The 18,937-nt window shown below is 37.4% G+C and overlaps 1 protein-coding gene across 2 annotated transcripts in view; it reads right to left on the bottom strand.

Moving 5' to 3' along the window:
- Positions 1-18,937, bottom strand: part of pard3aa (par-3 family cell polarity regulator alpha, a) — a 689,440-nt gene that overhangs the window by 330,826 nt on the left and 339,677 nt on the right. For both annotated transcript variants that reach the window (XM_051687637.1, XM_051687638.1), the window contains exon 11: positions 16,605-16,733. In XM_051687637.1, coding sequence (XP_051543597.1) covers positions 16,605-16,733 — 129 coding nt within the window. The remainder of the gene's footprint in view (positions 1-16,604; positions 16,734-18,937) is intronic.

Here is an 18,937-nt window from a genome sequence, read left to right as displayed (position 1 = left end):
ACCAGAAAAATAAAGTGCAAATTAACAATAGCAAATAGACAGTTAGCACTGTGTTGACCCTCATAAACAGTTGAGCTATGTTTAGAAAATTATACTAATGTACTGCTTAATGTATACTGAGCAATAGTGTTTACTGCATACTGAATTTAAAATTTTTGCACTGTATGTGTGTGTTTTATCAGGTAACCTAAAATGTGTTCTTCATGTGATAACATCTAATTAAATTTGGTTTTAATCCAATCACAAATGTTATTTAATCTGACTAAATTTATCTGATAAATTAGTTTACACCAACATAAGTAATTTTTTTATAGGTTAGACCAAGTAGATATAGATAACTGAGAATTATTACAGGTTACCACTTTTTTTTTTTTTTTTCAGTGTGTGTGAAGTCTGCAATAACAAACATATTAAACAGAAGCTACATTGTTGTCACATGAACTCAATATATTGCATGTTCAGTTTAGCGATTGCCATCCAGTTTTAGTCTCATTATTTTTAATGAATCTTTATTTTATTTTGTTTACATTTTTCTAGTAAAAAAAAAAAAAAAAAAAAAAAAAAAAACGTAACTTTTGCCATTCCAATCAAATAAGTCAAAAAATGCTTGCACACATTGTCAAGCACATTTCATTTTAGGATACAGTATTCTATGCAGTTGCTCTGGTCACATATTGTAAATTTTGGCAAATGTAGAGGGTAATTTCCAATCCAATTTTGTGTAAAAACATATATACTTTCGCAAGTCTAAATAAATAAATAAATAAAGCAGATGCTAAAAATCATGGCTGATATCACTTCTGGTTCATCCGTCACACCAGAAATGGAAGTTAAACAAAGACAAGTTACAATACATTTTGGCAAATGTAGAACATTATCCAGGTATTCTATAACTGTTTTTCTTTTTTTTTCTTTTTTGTTATTGTACACAATACACACGCTGCATACCATGTTCTTTGAAAAACAGTAGGAAGTCTCTTGTGTTCAGGTACCGGTTGCACCAGCTATATGTACATTGCAACTTAGCCTAGTTGTGGTGTAAATGGGCACTAAGTCACAATTTACTCACTACTAAATATTTGAGCGCTGCACCATTAAACTTAGGTAGGACGTAACCATACGTATAAACTAAATATTTACAGCAGACTCAGACCAGGAGTAACTGATGGATTAAAAAAGCAGACTCATTTAATGACATCAATGAGCTCATGTTTTGCGTGACAGGCATCAATCATTTCGACATATATGATGATGTTGGCATTTACACTCATTTACATTTACGAGAGAGAGAGAAAAAATTACTTTTAAAAAGCTCTTCAGCATGAAACCGATCAAACGGTGCAGTTTTCAGGATGTGTCGCCCGGTGTCAAGTTTCAACACATTCAAAATATATATATAGGATATTAAAATGAACAAATGTCTATTTTCCCAGCCTGTTGTATTAATATTTATTTATCACCCCTCATTTATTTTAGATACAGTTCCTATTTATTGTAATTTACACAGGGCAAATATAATATTTACGCAAAACTTAATATTTATTAAATCTACTTTTATTACATATCGTATTTTAATGGGGATATAATTTATTACAGCTGACAGTTACGTGAGCAAACAAGGTTTGAACATCAACCGTAACAAGATCAAATTGAAGCTGATGGCTTTTTAACACTTCTGTGTACAAATTTCAAGGCTGTTTATTGGATCAATACAGGTAAACGTCATATTATGCAACTACGCATTACTTTACGGAGAGCTTACGACCTACTAGTTAAGTCTTGCCTTAAGAACAGGTGGTGCAACCAAATTAAGCACTGACTTAGTTACAAACTAACTAGTAGTTACTAAGCCCTTAGTGTGAACTTTACGTCCAAACTTACATGAGAACTTACGCACAGCTGGTGCAACCTTACCCAGGTCCCATGCTGATTTGATTCCCCCCCCCATCCCCCCCCCCCCCTCCTTGAGTTCAACTTAAGTTCTCACATCAAGCAAACAAATTCTTAACAAATATGTATGCCTTTAATGTAGGCAATTAATGTAGAGAAATGACCTTTCTGTTGGCACTGAAAAAGACAAATGTATGTGCAAGTGTACTGCAAATGCACAATGAACAAAGTGATTCTGAGAAACTAGAGATAATATCTCCTGTGAATAATTGTGAGGATTTGGAAAAGCTTAGACCCTAAAGGTCCAAAGCAATGATATGGAAAACAAAAGTTTTATTGTTTCCGTCGATTCCTAACAATTTAACATTCACAAAATCATTTCAGTTTTAAAAATAGTCAAGAAATTGAAACAAAACAGGAAATGAGCAACAATAAGTTTGGCATCTTTCAAAAACAAGTAGAAAAGGCCCAACAGATTTTGAGATGACTGGTGAAATGTGTGTCACTTCGCAGGATATCAAGCCAACACATCAAAAGTTATTAAAATAGAATCTGTCACAATTTGTCTGGATCTGGCCTCAATAGACACCATAGATCCATATGTCAGTAGACATCAGCGTTCAAATTAATTGTGCAATTAAGATTCTCTTGGCAGATTCTGCCTCTAATGGATCCATGAAAAGTCTGAACTAGTCATGAAGAGGAATTTAATGCACTGTTTAATTACTGTTATGTGCTGAATTGAAATGACATTCCCGTACATACTGACATCCGGTTGGTACTAGATTTTGGATTGGATCGCCAAAAGCTTTGATGAGTTGAAGTTATTGTATGTCTGAAAAAGGCAATAGTTTTGAACATCAACTTGAACTTGGCATGAGCTCCAACTGAATACAGTTTACAGATGGGAATATTATTGAAAAAGAATAAAAAAGGACATTGACATTCATAGGACTATTTTCTGTGAACCTGTGGCAGAACATTATAGATACGAAATTGTTTCAAGTGTTCAAAAACAGCTTGAGATCATGTTTTCCAAACAACTAAACTCAAATATGTTGTGACTGCTTAGAACCTTGGTTCTGATCTACTGTAGCTACTATAACAAAATCTGATGGGTTCATTGGCAATGTCCTTCAGTCAGATTAGGGATGGGAATTTTTGTCATTTTAACTGCTCAAGTACTCGACAGATACAGCAGCCAAAAATTTGATTACTTGATGTAGGACGTTGTGTGATGGAGTGAATTTTGTTGCACTATTTTCACATTGTTGGTCTATGTGCATATACACCAGATGGACGTCTGATGTATACATTGATTTCGCTATGTTTATGGCACACTGAGATTCTGTTTTCTACCACTGAAAACGAAGAATTTAGAAAACGCTCTCCATTACCACAAAATTTGGAAAACAATGACTTTAGGAAACTTAAATGGAGTTTTCAAATGAAAACGGATTAGTGTGGATGTGGCCAAAGTCCCTTTCAAACCAAGTCAGTCCACTGTGTGGCCATCTTTGGAATAATATAAACTGTAAACAAGTGGCATAAAAGTACAGCCCCTATCTACTTGAATGGAGAAAGACAGACAACTCCAGAACAGTTTGTCAAGATAACGATCAAAGAACATATTTTAAATTAGCAGTAAAATCTGATTGTGCTTCTTCTTGCACCTGTAAGGTGGGACTTCCTTTTGTACATCCATTGGCCATTGGGTATTCTAATTTCTCACATTAATTTTAATTGCAGTGGTCCATCATGGGCTATATAGTCTCTGATGTGGCCTAAGGTCCATTTTATTCCATCAGTTGCACAGTAACACTTACAAATATTTAACATAAACTAACAATAAGCACTACCTTTACAGCAGTTATATATAGTTGTTAATGCAATTTCTGTAATATTTTCTGTATACCATTTATATAGTTTATTATTTAATATATTTATATTATATATTATTTACATTTATATGATCAAATTGATTTAATAAAAAAGGTATTGCAAAAGTTTATCTGTAGCTAGTTACATGCTGTCATATGAACATTAAACAACACTTTTCCCTCATTATTTTTTGGAACCCAGTGAGCTTGAATATTTTCTCGTAATATAACACAGAATAATTGTGAATAAGACTATTAGATCACAGCCCTTTGCAATTTAATATTCACATAAGGTCATATCTTGATTTCGATTTTATTTCTTTGGATCGTTCCTCCCAACACAATTCGATAAAGAGACATTTTGTTTTTTTGCATTATTTTGCAGCACTCTCTTTTTATCTCATTATATTTAATTCAGAATACAAGCTCACAACTTGGGTATCATGCCGTGGCGCTAGAGATTCAGTAGACATTTAGCACTGAGCGCCGCTGCTGAAAAGCAGTACAGGACATTCTGCATTATGAACTAACATGAACAAACAATGACAATTTCTACAAATTAACATCAACCACAACTAATAAATGCTGTAAAATAAATAAATACAAAATCAATGTACATTTTCAGTTCTTATACCATGGGTCTGCTGAATGCTTGATTCTGACTGCATGTCGGATGTTCTAAGGTGTGCAATTATTTTCCAGTAAACACACGGCTTTGAAGTAGTTCCAGGTCTTGACTGCATAACGGTTCCATATCACTTAGCAAAATTATTTCAGTTATTTCATAGAGCCATACAGGCTACAACAAAATTAAGACAAAGACATTGGTTAATGGGTTAGTTCACCCAAAATTGAAAATTATCTCATCATTTACTTCATGCCATCCAAGATGTGTATGACTTTCTTTCGTCTGCTGAACACAAACAAAGATTTTTAGAAGAAATTTTCAGCTCTTTTGGTCTGTACAATGTAAATGAATGGGTGCCAAAATTCTGAAGCTCCAAAATCCACATAAGGGCAACATAAAAGTATTCCAGATGATTCTGGTGGTTAAATCCATGTCTTCAGAACGATATGACAGGTATGGGTGAGAAACAGATCAATATTCACAATCTTCTTCTTCTGTTCTTGGTGAGTCACATTCTCCATGCATATCACCCCCTATTGGGCAGGGGGTCAAATTTATGAAAAAATAAAATAAAAAATAATTTAAAAATGTGCCTGTTTCTCACCCAGACCTAACGATATGGATTTAACCACTGGAGTCTTATGGATTACTTTGATGCTCCCTTTATGTGAGATATTCTTCAAAAAATCTTCATTTGTTTTCTGCAGAAGAAAGAAAGTCTTACACATCTGGAATGCCAGGAGGGTTAGTAAATCATGCGATTTTTTATTTTATTTTTGGGTGAACTATCCCTTTAAGTACATCACATAAGAATGACAATGTCTATAAAATCCTAAATTTATTTCAATTTCGGTTGAAAACACCATACTTCCTCTCTCTTTCGCTCTCATCTCACCCACTCTCTCACACATGCCGTACAGGTGACCACAGCAAAATAACCATACAAAACAATTCAACATTGGTTAAAGTAAATCGGTTAAGAATGTCAAAAATGTCTATAACATGCCAAATTTATATACATTTCGGTTGAAAAGCACCCTTGTGCTCCCTCTCTCTCATCTCACCCACAATTGCACACATATATATATGCATGCACACACACACACACACACAGAGACTTGAGTTGCAACCAACAAACAGAGCCACACCACAATAAACCGTTCATTTATCACATTTACGTTCTCTCTCTTTATCACATCACAACAATTTATGTTGTATCTGAAATAGAAAGAAATAGCCAAAAACAAGAAAACATATTTTTCATTCATGCATGTAAGCAGAGATTCTAACTTGAATATTTGTTTTGCACGTGTGGGCAGTCTGACACTCCTGTTTCCACTGATTGGTCAATGCGCACCATCATCTATTCTTCCTCAATCCCTTTCATGGAAAATAAGAGTTCACCAAGTTCAAGTTTGCCGTTTGTTTTGCAGATAAATTCTTCAAGCAATGGACACCTGGATACGACAACCATTGAACTCACCAACTCGCTTTTGTCACCGCGGGATGGGGTGGCAGTGCTTTTTTTTTAAAGGAAAATTATGAATTGGGATGCTGTGCACAGACCTAACTGTAACTAAATATACTTATGTGGACTGTATTGTTGTTGTTGATATTATTATTATTAATGATAATTAAGTCAAGTGAATAATTGCAGGGGAAACATAAGAGGAAATATAAATGTTAATTGGATGTAAATAAGCCTTGCAGGACATCGTCATCATGGTTTTGAGGAGTATCCTATAAAGGACACAAAAGGACCATAGGATTTTTTTTGAGGGAAGGGGCTTAGCCCTTATTGTTTGTGTATTATTATTTATTTATTTATTGCATTTGTAGTTACACCTTTTGCTTTCCAGTCTTTATTCGGCAAGTTTCAAGTTCATTGTCAGGGCGCGAGTCACGCAGATTTCTTCACTTAATTCATGAAATAAAATGCAACTAAATGTGCCCTATTCCTGATTTACTTTCGATGACATGTAGTTGCATTTTGCTTGGTTTACAAAAAAAAAAAAAAAAAAAAATTATAATAATAAAAAATCATTAGACCAACTTATCTGACCTGAAAATGGCCCGTATGACCCCTTCCTTAAGCATGAATCCCTAGTGAAATTAATTTATTGATCATCTGAGTAACTGATCATCTGTTTTATTATTATTTTTTTTTTTTTATTTATTTACTTTTTTAAAATAATAGGCCTACACTGAAAGTGTATTAACAGTGTTGCCCGTTAATCCAACCCGGTCTTAGAGAATTGCGTTGCTGGTAGGCTACATCAAGCCAAAAACCCAATGTACACACATGGGGTATAGGCCTAATATTAATAAGGCCGGCTATTATAATGGGGTAATAATATTAAAAACCATAATCAAATTGTGGCTAGAAGAGCATTACTTATGTACAACAAATATTTTACTTAATTCTCATTAAGTTTTAAACACATTTGCTGTCCATAAATAATATTGTATTGCATAATGGTTGAATGCATGTACTGAAGGTAACATCTTGTCTATGCAAATCGTATAGCCCACATGTTAAAGAGAGACAACTGCATAATAGATGAGGGTGTCATTTTATTCAATCAGTTCATGGTTAAATGGTAAAATTAAATGAAAACTATTTGTAGCCATTACAAATGTAAGGTTCATTCTGTTCTGTTTAACACATAGCCTACTGTGTATGGACACAAATTTACATCCTCACCGATATTTCACTTTTAAAAAGGTATACAGATAGACATATCGGGCAAAATAAAGTCCTTTCTGGCTGTAGCCAACATGCACACCTGAAATTGCAACGTGAGCACCCCACTGACTGTAAAAAATAAAATACAAAAAATAAAGCTGTCCTCAATGTAGGCTATGCGATAAACTTGCAGTAATTTAGCGCTCGCCATGTCTCGTGTGAAAATGCTTTTATTCTGAAGAAAAAGAATGAGGAAGGACAGATGACATTGCAGGTTTAACCAATCAGTAGAAATGGGCATGTCCATCCACTTGTGCAAATCAAATAATAAGATTGTACAATTATTTTAAGCACTTGAATGAAAAACGAGAAATAGAATTCCTGCTTATATGAAACGTAACAATGAAAATAAAGTGTTTTCTCAATTTTTATAATTTCTTTCTAGATGAAAAATGAGTAAACGGTCGGTTTATTGGTTATTCCATTTTGAAGATAAAAAAAAAAAATTATCCGAAGGTACACGGACCCCCTCTCATTCGGTCTCACAGACACTCTCTCGGGAGCAAAGTCAGCGCACCCCCGTGACTCAGTGGGATTGTAAACATTTGTTAAGCAATGGAAAAGCTGTATACAAGAACGGTGACACTCGCTGCTGCTGCTGAGAAGTATACTTAAACGTACATCTTGGCAATTTGAAGCAATGTTATTACTGACACACGCTGACACACACACGCACATACAAAAGCCCACAAGCACACACGCACTATGTTACTTCAATGCTGAAAAGCAGTGCATCATCAATTTCTAATTCTAAAGTGACATTTTAGAACTACCAGCGAAGGCTTCAGCTGTATCAAAGTTAGATGCTGAATCTGTGGCGGAAGAAAGTAGTTCCTCTCACAAGAGCATTTTAGGGACAGAAACCAGAAATTGTCTTGAGATAAAACCCTGAACGATGTCTTAAGATGTGGTAACTGTGGCATAAGCAGAATAATTGACTCCAGCCCATTGAATTATTGAAAAATACTGCACAGCAGAGGTGTAGAATTACCACCTCGGGTGTGCAGTATTTTTAATTAATTAAATGGTCTATAATCAATTATTCCTTACATGACATCTAACACATTAACTAATGTAACAAATATAATCTTATTGCAAAAAGTAACCAGTTTCACTACATCTAGCTGTTTTTGAACTCAAGAACATGTCCTGTGTGAATGCCCCCTAATCCTGTCCAAATCAAGTGTTGCGGGCTTCTCACACTGACAATGCCATTGCTGAAAATTATTGCGTTTTTAAGACTGATGTCACTTGCGAGTACTTGGCTTCTCTTGTCCATCCCTAGACACCTTGTTCTGTCACTCAAGAAACTGAGAGTCACCAATATCTATCGAGCCAGCTTCATCTTCAGGCAAAGCTTTGGAGGTAATTCCATTTATTTTTGTTCCTTTGTTTCCTTCTGTCTACCATGGCTCTTCAAGACTTCACAATGAGTTATTTATTTTCTCAGGGAAAGGAGGTGATATACAAACTGAGCTTGTCACTGTAGTTTAGCAGCGGTCGCAAACGTGCACAACTTCAGAGTGCTCACAGCAGTGCACGCTGGGAGATCCAAAGCGGCGATGAATTATGGCCAGTGCCGGTCAGACAGCTGGCAGCAGCGAGTGGCGTGCTTTTTGTTTACACGATGGAATTGCCTGTGTGTGTGTTGTGTTGTTTTAATGCATTCACACTGCCACTGGCCATATTAGTGTGTCAGGTAATTGCGTTTTCTGACATGAATAATTCATCAGCAGAGTGTTTGTCAGGAGTATATGCATGTTGATTTGAGTGTATGTGTCTTGCCGAAGTGATAAGGTAAGATTTTATCAAGTGTAAGATGTCTGTCAAAACACGTTTGCTCCCATGCCGCTGTCGTCAGTTCTTTTCTCTACAGTGGTTTATCAACCAAGTTTTTGATGGCTCCCTGAGATGGCTGTCTCATTCATTCTCCCTCTCTCCATCTTCTGCTCCATCTGTCTCCTGCTGAGTTCCACTCCCTCCTGCTCTACCAAGATCCTCCCACTTTAGTAATTTATCTCATTTTTTCACCCGTTTGCTCCTCCATAATCCCCGGCCTGACTATCCATCTATGCTTATCTGAAATCCATCTTTCAACATCATTTCATCTCTCATATCTGTTTTTTCTCATTGAAAACAGAGATAACTGGTTTGCATTTAAGGCCCTCCTCTAAACGAATGACAACGTAAATTATAAGATGCAAATGGAGTGCCAGTGGAACATTTACTAACCATCTGATACATGTTGCACACAAAAATGGATGGTTCTTGACTAGCGTAAGCTACGACTTCATGTGATTTCACAACCCAGCGATCTGAAGTCATATACTGTCAATGATCTGGCAAATTTTCGGCTACTGTTGGCAATGTGACAAAGTTAAGCCCAGCTCAACTTCATGCAAATGAGCAGTGACACGATGCATCGCCTACCAATGGTAGTGCAGAAAGTGATTTGACACTTGAAACAAGGAGCATTCCATCATCAGGCGAAACAGTTTATGTTGCAGAACCACACCGATCCATACAGATTCGGGCTCTTTGATAAGGTTGCCGATTCTTTTCTGGATTAGAATGCACAGACTGAGCAAGTGACCGATCGTGAGTCACCACATCACTGAAGGCGTTCCACCAGCATGGTTCTCTGTCTTGAGTGTTGAGAAATCAGGGCTGGGAACAGTCTGAATGTGTGCCGTATCAAATCAAACCATGCTCAAGTAGAAATGCTACTGGAAACATTACTTACTACTCTCAGAACCATTCGGCCCGATGGTGGAAAAAAATCCCTTCCAGCTGGATAAAGCAGTCAAGTAAGAACAAAAAGCACAGATTTGGTGACTTCAAGTGTGTGACACATAAAGGACAGGCAAGGAGGAGGCGGGAACCAGCTGAACAGTAAACAAAGTTTAATGGTAACTTAAGACCAACATAAACAAATGTGCAGCGCGGCCGCGTGTGACACTCCTCCCCCGCCCGATTCAGGCCGGGGTGCCACCGGTCTGACTAACTCAGATGCTGCCCTTCCGGCCATTCCGTCAGCCAGTGGCCCACCCCACCTCCTGTGAACCTGGGGGATGAGACGAGGGGAGGCGTGAGGAGAGGGAAAGGTGAGCGGAGACACACAGAGAGAGAGAAAGAGAGGAGAGAGAGAGAAGGACTTGCTCGCAGGCTCCCGGACATGCTGTCGCCCGGTCCTCAACTGCTCCTCCGCCATCTGGCGGATGCCAGCCCACTCCTCCCACGGCGGATGGCAGCAAGTCCTCCGGCCCCTGGCGGCCAGAACCACTTCATACCTTCTCAGCAGACGGCCACAGTTCCTCCAACTCTCGGTGGCCGTCTGCCTGGGGACTAAGGGGTCACTGCCGGCTGCCGAGAGCTGGAGGAACCGCAGCTGTCTGCCGAGAAGTGAAGGAGTGGTTCTGTCCAACAGGGGCCGGAGGACTTGCTGCCGCTCCCCTAGCAGATGGCAGCGTGGCGAGGACTCTTCACCAGCACATCCCTCCTCCCTCCCGGCTTTCGGCACCACTGTAACACATAACAGACGGGCAAGGAGGAGGCGGTAACCGGCTGAAAATTTAAACATTAAGTTTAATGGTAAACTTAAAACCAACATAAAAAATGTGCAGCGCAGCCAGGTGTGCCTCTCTCTCTCGAATCGGTGCCTCTGGCCGCCCCTTATCTCGCTCTCCCACTGTTCAGCTGATTCAGCACTGGCTGTGCTCCATCATGGTCCGGCCATGCCCTCCTCCTTGTCACAAAATGATTTTATCTCTGGCAGTGTGAAGAAACTTAAGGTGTTGGAGAGAGATCAAATGGTTCACAACTCTTGAGGTACGGTTATGTTCACTCTTGCACAGTGAGATTTCGCTGGCAAAATAGAATCATTTCAATGGGAATCCTTTTGCTCAGGAATTTCTTTCTGATGGACTTCCATTGAGGATGAAGTTTCCCTACACAAATTTTGTGCGCATTTAAGTTTGGTGAATTTTGAAATAGTTGGCAAATTTGCATCATTTACCAACAGCAAGTTGCTTGGTTTGGCAAAGACCTCTGTGTGTGATGGTCCTTCGTACGTAGCAGATGCAGATTTTTACAATCACTTCATTCGGTCACTTCTTCTTCACCTAGGTGTGACCATGCCTTTACACACATAACTTACCCATTAGGTCCAAGCTAAGTTAATTGACCCAGAAAGGGTCCAATGTTTGATGATAATAATCGGTGATCCACCTGTCAGAACAGTAGCAAGCACTAATAATTGTTTAAAGATCAACTCAGGACTGAGGAATCTCATGAGTACATGAAACTGACCATCCCACATGAACTATAATTGCACTAAACTAACAGCAGCCCCTCAGCCTCACTCCAGAACACTCCAAAGACAGCGCTTCATTGATTTGGTTTTCCCATGCTGCTGCCTCCTCCTCGCGCTTCACTTTCTCTTTAAAGGGCGAGGGCCGACCGGGGGCATCAAAGCTCTTTTTTTCTGCAGTTCCCTCAGGACTGGACTTCGGCTGTGAGCAAAGGTTAAAGCTGATGCCCCTATCAATAAGTCACACTTTCAGAAAATGTCTGCAATTCCCATCTGGAAGGCTAATTGTATGTGTACAGATAAATGAAAATAAATAAATAAATAAATAGGACTATCATCAGCACATTAGCTGTTAGAATTATTCGTTATTTTCAGAGTGAGATGTGGACAGGCTCACTATTTTAAAACTACAGTTAATATACAGAGCATAGTTACTATACACAACAAAGTATCATCTATGGGGTGATTCTCAAGAGACCTGTCCTGGGGTGATTTAAAGAAAATGTCCTGGTCATATTTAACTTGAAATCAATCAAGGAAAAAAAAAAGAAATTATATTTTGCAAAAAGAAAATGAAGCCTACATTTAGGACTGTTATTTTCATTATAACATTATTTTCAGGACACTTAACCTCTTGAGACCCGAACGTGACTGCTGTGTCTAGAGAAAAAAAAATAAAAAATAATCTAGAGAAATAGTTTTCCTAAAAATGGATGTTCTCACATGGGACAGCGGGATTAAGTTGTCAAATTTTAAATAATACCAAGCTACATTTTTTTTTTTTATCACATTTTTATTATGTTTCCAGGAGTGTTTGTTATTCATGTTTTTGGGACATTACAGACATTACAGCTGATTGTATGTAACGCTGCATTGGAACAAAATGTATTGGGAAAAGCACAAATAAAATTTGTTTTAAAAAACTATACAAATAAAAATGATTTGAATTGATTTTACTTTTATGTAACAATGTCTTTGTTTTTTAGTTTTTTTTCTACTTTGGCAACAAAATCTCAATGTTCTCTCTTTGCTTTGTCAAACAAACAAGTGATAGCCAGTCCTGAAGCATTTTACCAATCCGAAATTAGCATAAATAATTGTGATTCAAAGTAATGGCAAGCATCATCCAGTCACTGCCAACTATGTTACAGTTACAGTTACAATTGCTTTAGCTCATTTTTTTTAAATAGTCTTAACATTCTCTAAACTGAAAGTGCAACTGTCACTACTGTTTTATGGGACATCACAACTCTTGTCTGCAAAATGTAGTAACTCACCCAAAACATTTAATTCATGCTTCAAAACCTAGTTATTGTGTCAGTAAATTGGCCAATGCCACCAAAATGAAAAGTTTTTTTTTTTTGTTTTTTTTGTTTTTTTTTATCATGTGAGCTGTACTCTTCAAAATGTTTAGATGTTTTTTTCACCATGGCAGTCAACCCAGGAAATGTTTGTTATATACAAATGTAATTTTTGTTCTACTGTTTTGTTGACACTGACTGCTTACTGTACTATACAAGAATGTCAATTTGCTATTGTGTATCACACTGAGCTTTTTAGATACCGATTTAAACAGTAGGTAAATGTTTACAGGGAAAAGTCAATACTGTACAATACTGTAGTACACATAAAAAGGATATGCACATTTGTATGTATACAGTACAACAATAATTTAAATGAATTTAAGTTATGCATTGTACATAATGAAGCCAAAATACAGCATCCACACACGTGTTAAGCATATTATACCCCCCAGTTCTCATTACAGTAACATGTCCGTAAAATGTGCGTACCTGTCATCAGGGATGGGAAAGTTACTTTTGAAATGTATTCCACTACAGATTACAGAATACATGCTGTAAAATGTAATTTGTAATGTATTCCGTTAGATTACTCAAGGTCAGTAACATATTCTAAATACTCTGGAATACTTCTTCAGCACTGGTAGATTCACTTGTTCACTAGATTTTTCACTTGTTTTGACTATAAAAACACTGCCAGTACAGTAAGACAAAATACACGTTAAAAATACATTCTCTGAAAAACCTAAATATCTTATGCTGTGTTGTTTCTAAAACAAGATAAATCAAACTGATCTTAAGGATTTTTAGATATTTTTACATTAAAGAATACTAAAATGATCAAGAATATGATTTTTGCCCTAATATCAAAGGTCTTACTAGAAAAAAAGAAATTATGATCCAAAGTGAATTTTCTTAATAAAAAAAATATGATCGTGCCTGGAAACATGTGCATGTAAAATTACTATAAATAGCATTTTAGCTTAGTGTAAAGCTGACAATTTATACAAGGTTTAGTTCTATTTCTTGTGCTCCACACTTACTTCAAACTCACTTCTCTGTCTGCTCGTATGAATGTAACAAATCATAAGAAAGTGTTTCACCGCTGTTCAAATGCACTTTGGATCGCATCATTTTTATGTATAAATGTTTTCCATCTGAAAGGACTAAATATTAAATGAAATAATAAAATGCAAAGTAATCTCTTCAGTAATCAAAATACTTTTTGAATGTAACTGTATTCTAATTACCAATGATTTAAATTGTAACTGTAGTGGAATACAGTTACTTATATTTTGTATTTTAAATACGTAATCCCGTTACATGTATTCTGTTACTCCCCAACCATGCCTGTCATGAAAATTATGTCAAAATGTAAAAAATCATAATGGCCCTAAAAATAGGCTTAATTTCCTACAGTATATACAAATGATACATTTCTATTTTGTTTCTTTTAATTTTGCAGTAAAATAAAATAGGACCTGGACATTTTAGTTTCAGGTTTTGTGAAATGTGTGTCCTTAACTAAAGTTTGTAATTTCAACACCACTGACATCATCAAGCGTAATTGCAAAAATAATTAATATTTTCAAACAAGTTTCCCATATACTCCCCTCGTCTATCAATGGTGAAAAAAATAAATAAATAAATAAATAAATAATAATAATAATAATAATAATAATAATAATTATATATATATATATATATATATATATATATATATATATATATATATATATATATATATATATAGCCTCATCCCAAAATCACGCATATTAAGCTAGGATAGAAGTACTTTAACAGAAAAAAAAAAATAATTACACACATTTATTATGTTACACAGTTCTATTATGTAGTAATAACCATTTTATTATAATGTAGTAATAACCCTCAAGGCCATGCTACATTGCAAATATAGCCTCGGCTACCTTATTACTTAAATAGCAATCAACAAACAATTTGTCTGGCTGGATTCGTAGAAGAGCTCATAAAAGAGCTCAAACAATCATATAATAACTTGATGTTAATTGTATCCTGTTATTAAACATCATAAAGTTATGCTGGGTTATCTATACTTGGCCGTGCTGATTTATTGGACTGTAACCTGTCACTAAGGCATGGCTTTAATGGCTCTCTGTCACTCAGTCTTTTGATTTAGAACTTCATATATTATGCGTTAATAGTCCACTGCCGTGATTGGCTCACGTGACAACCTTACCATGGCATCACCATCATCTCACCATATTAAACCATCACATTCTCTCTCTCTCTCTCTCTCTCTCTCTCTCTCTCAAACATACACAGACACAATACTGCATCAGTAACCCTCCTCTGTCCTTTCTCTCCACTTTATTTGCAATAACTGTCAGCAGTGGAGCGATGCTTTTGTAATCTGATTTTTATGAACGTACTTGTATGGATTATTGAGATCCTTTAACGCCTGAACGGTGTGAAAAGCTGAAGCCTCCTGAATGTTAACATGACAAAAAGAGTAATGAAGCATCCAACACGTTATCTCATCTCTCTCTTTTCCCACCCCTCTCATTCTGATGTCTTCAACTCCAAATTTTAGAGAGAGAGAGTCAATGTCTGCATAAAAGACATTTATTAACAAGTAAGGCTATAAAATGTTCTTGTACACATAACAACAGTACTGGATTGAACAATATCTGTATGGACAGGTAATCACCTTCTTTAATTCATGATAGCCTTCGCCTTCATGTTGTTCCAAACCTGAATGACTTTCTTTCATTCTTGGAACACAAATGGAGATTTTAGGGGCCGTTTAGATCGAACAAATTTCTGTCTCAAATGTGAATGCCCTAATACCACAGTTCTAAATATTTTCAAAAGAATAAGAAAGTGAAATATGATTTCTGTAAGACATCAAATACAAAAACCTCTTTTATGCCCGATCACTGCTGTTGTAATCCCCAGGTAGCCACAAACTTTTTAACTCTTAGGCAGTTTTCTACAAAATTACTATTTTTTACTTGTCTGTGAGCTTGCTTGGGTGAATAATCCAATGTTATATTTAAGAAGTCCAGAACAAAATATGCAATCTAGCAGGAAATCATGCTAAACAAATCATCTGAAAAATAGGTTATCGACTATTGATGATAAAATGGATCTTAGTTTTCTACATTGAGCTTCTAGTCCACTCAGAGGCCAAGATATTTGATAAAACAATTGGGGTGGTGTATAAACTGAAAATTAGACAATGTCTATGGATGAGCACAATAATTCCTGCTATTTTGCCCCTTGTGGCAACACAGTGAATGTGACAGGTACTTGCACTGTATAATGAATTGCATTATGACACATTTCAGAAAACAGTGGCGTGTAGCTAGAAGTGTTCAAGTATTTGCCTGGTGTATGTGTAGAGCCTTCTTTAAATAGATCTGCCTTTCGTCAAAGCTCCTAAGTGTAAATTAGAAAGATTAGTGACACTGCAAACAATAGATCAGTCAGATGGCCAATAGGAACCTTCACCATTCACTGAATTAAGAAGCATCTTTATGGAATGTTAACCTACAAATAAATTTGCATACAACTGCAAAGGCAGCCTGGAGTTCATTTTCACTCCTAAATGATATAATATGAAAATAAAAATGAGAGTTAAAGTGGGTGGCAGCTGCCTCTGTAGTTTACATGTGACCTAAATAGGCCCGAGGCAGGAAAGCGTTGAGGAGGCCATTTCATGGTGCTATATGAACTCTGTGTGATATCAAGGAACAGTTTAACAGTGGCCATTGTAAAGGCATTTTACAATGGGAAGTGTTAGATTGCACATTTAGGGTTGTGTGTGTTCGAGAGAAATAGGGAGGGAGAAAGAGAGAGAATGACTCACCACTTCACGGGGAAGGAAAACATCCTCTTGCCTGACGATGAGTAGACCTACAGTGCCTCCCATGGGAGTGGAGCGCAACAATGCCACAACCTCCTCCTGAGTCTTTCCATTCAGATCCACTCCATTAACCTACACACATACACACACAAAATTAAAATATGAGAGCAAAATACCCTGTTTTTGTCTTAATAAATAAATTTAAAAAATCATTTTATGTCATTGTATATTTAGCAAATTCACTTTGCGAACTAGGACGGCATGACAGCTCAGTGGTTAGCACTGTCACCTCACAGCAAGAAGGTCCTGGGTTTGAGTCACAGCTCAACTGGGCCTTTCTGTGTGGAGTTTGCATGTTCTTCCTGTGTTTGCATGGGCTTCCTCCAGTTTCCCCCATAGTCCAAAAGAAATGCAGGTTAAGTTAATCGGAGACCCTAAATTGCCTGTAGGTGTGAGTGAGAGTTTTAATATGTATGTCTATGTGTGTTGCCCTGTGATGGACTGGCCACCTCTTCAAGGTGTTTCCCTGCCTTTGGACTGAAATAGTAGGCTACTATCCCAGCACTAACTGTGACCCTACATAGGACAAGTGGCTATTGAAGATGGATTGATGGACTTTGCAAACTGCATGTACCAATTTTTCTATTTTACAATTTAAGTTTAAGAAAAGAGAAAAACAAACCTGCACACTGCCATAATGTGCAAGATATTCTATATACATATATATAGACTATATTGCCAAAAGTATTCACTCACCCATCCAAATAATTGAATTCAGGTGTTCCAATCACTTCCATGGCCACAGGTGTATAAAATGAAGCACCTAGGCATGCAGACTGCTTCTACAAACATTTGTGAAAGAATGGGCCGCTCTCAGGAGCTCAGTGAATTCCAGCGTGGTACTGTGATAGGATGCCACCTGTGCAACAAGTCTAGTCGTGAAATTTCCTCGCTACTAAATATTCCACAGTCAACTGTTAGTGGTATTATAACAAAGTGGAAGTGATTGGGAATGACAGCAACTCAGCCACGAAGTGGTAGGCCACGTAAAATGACAGAGCGGGGTCAGCAGATGCTGAGGCGCATAGTGCGCAGAGGTCGCCAACTTTCTGCAGAGTCAATCGCTACAGTCCTTCAAAGTTCATGTGGCCTTCAGATTAGCTCAAGAACATTGCGTAGAGAGCTTCATGGAATGGGTTTCCATGGCCGAGCAGCTGCATCCAAGCCATACATCACCAAGTGCAATGCAAAGCGTCGGATGCAGTGGTGTAAAGCACGCCGCCATTGGACTCTAGAGCAGTGGAGACGCGTTCTCTGGAGTGACAAATCACGCTTCTCCATCTGGCAATCTGATGGACAAGTCTGGGTTTGGCTGTTGCCAGGAGAACGGTACTTGTCTGACTGCATTGTGCCAACTGTGAAGTTTGGTGGTGGGGGGATTATGGTGTGGGGTTGTTTTTCAGGAACTGGGCTTGGCCCCTTAGTTCCAGTGAAAGGAACTCTGAATGCTTCAGCATACCAAGAGATTTTGGACAATTCCATGCTCCCAACTTTGTGGGAACAGTTTGGGGATGGCCCCTTCCTGTTCCAACATGACTGCGCACCAGTGCACAAAGCAAGGTCCATAAAGACATGGATGAGCGAGTTTGGTGTGGAAGAACTTGACTGGCCTGCACAGAGTCCTGACCTCAACCCGATAGAGCACCTTTGGGATGAATTAGAGCGAAGACTGCGAGCCAGGCCTTCTCGTTCAACATCAGTGTCTGACCTCACAAATGCGCTTCTGGAAGAATGGTCAAAAATTCCCATAAACACACTCCTAAACCTTGTGGAAAGCCTTCCCAGAAGAGTTGAAGCTGTTATAGCTGCAAAGGGTGGGCCGATGTCATATTAAACCCTATGGATTAAGAATGGGATGTCACTTAAGTTCATATGCGTCTAAAGGCAGATGAGCGAATACTTTTGGCAATATAATGTATATGAATGTAAACATGACATTTTTTTCTTATTTCCTGTGTCCAATACACTTGTCTGAAACCATTCCGGTGTGCAAGGGCTATTCATTTAATGTATGATCTACACTGGTGGCCAAAAGTTTGGAATAATGTACAGATTTTGCTGTTTCGGAAGGAAATTGGTACTTCAATTCACCAAAGTGGCATTCAACAGATCACAAAGTATAGTCGGACAGTACTGATGTAAAAACAGCACCATCACTATTTGAAAAAAGTAATTTTTGATCAGATCTAGACAGGCCCCATTTCCAGCAGCCATCACTCCAACACCTTATCCTTGAGTAATCATGCTAAATTGCTAATTTGGTACTAGAAATTCAC

The sequence above is a fragment of the Myxocyprinus asiaticus genome, chromosome 44 (genome assembly GCF_019703515.2).
Source record: "Myxocyprinus asiaticus isolate MX2 ecotype Aquarium Trade chromosome 44, UBuf_Myxa_2, whole genome shotgun sequence".
In the NCBI taxonomy this organism is placed as follows: Eukaryota; Metazoa; Chordata; class Actinopteri; order Cypriniformes; family Catostomidae; genus Myxocyprinus; species Myxocyprinus asiaticus.
The sequence above is the reverse complement of the archived record's forward strand: the minus strand, read 5'-3'. Positions and strand labels throughout refer to the sequence as shown.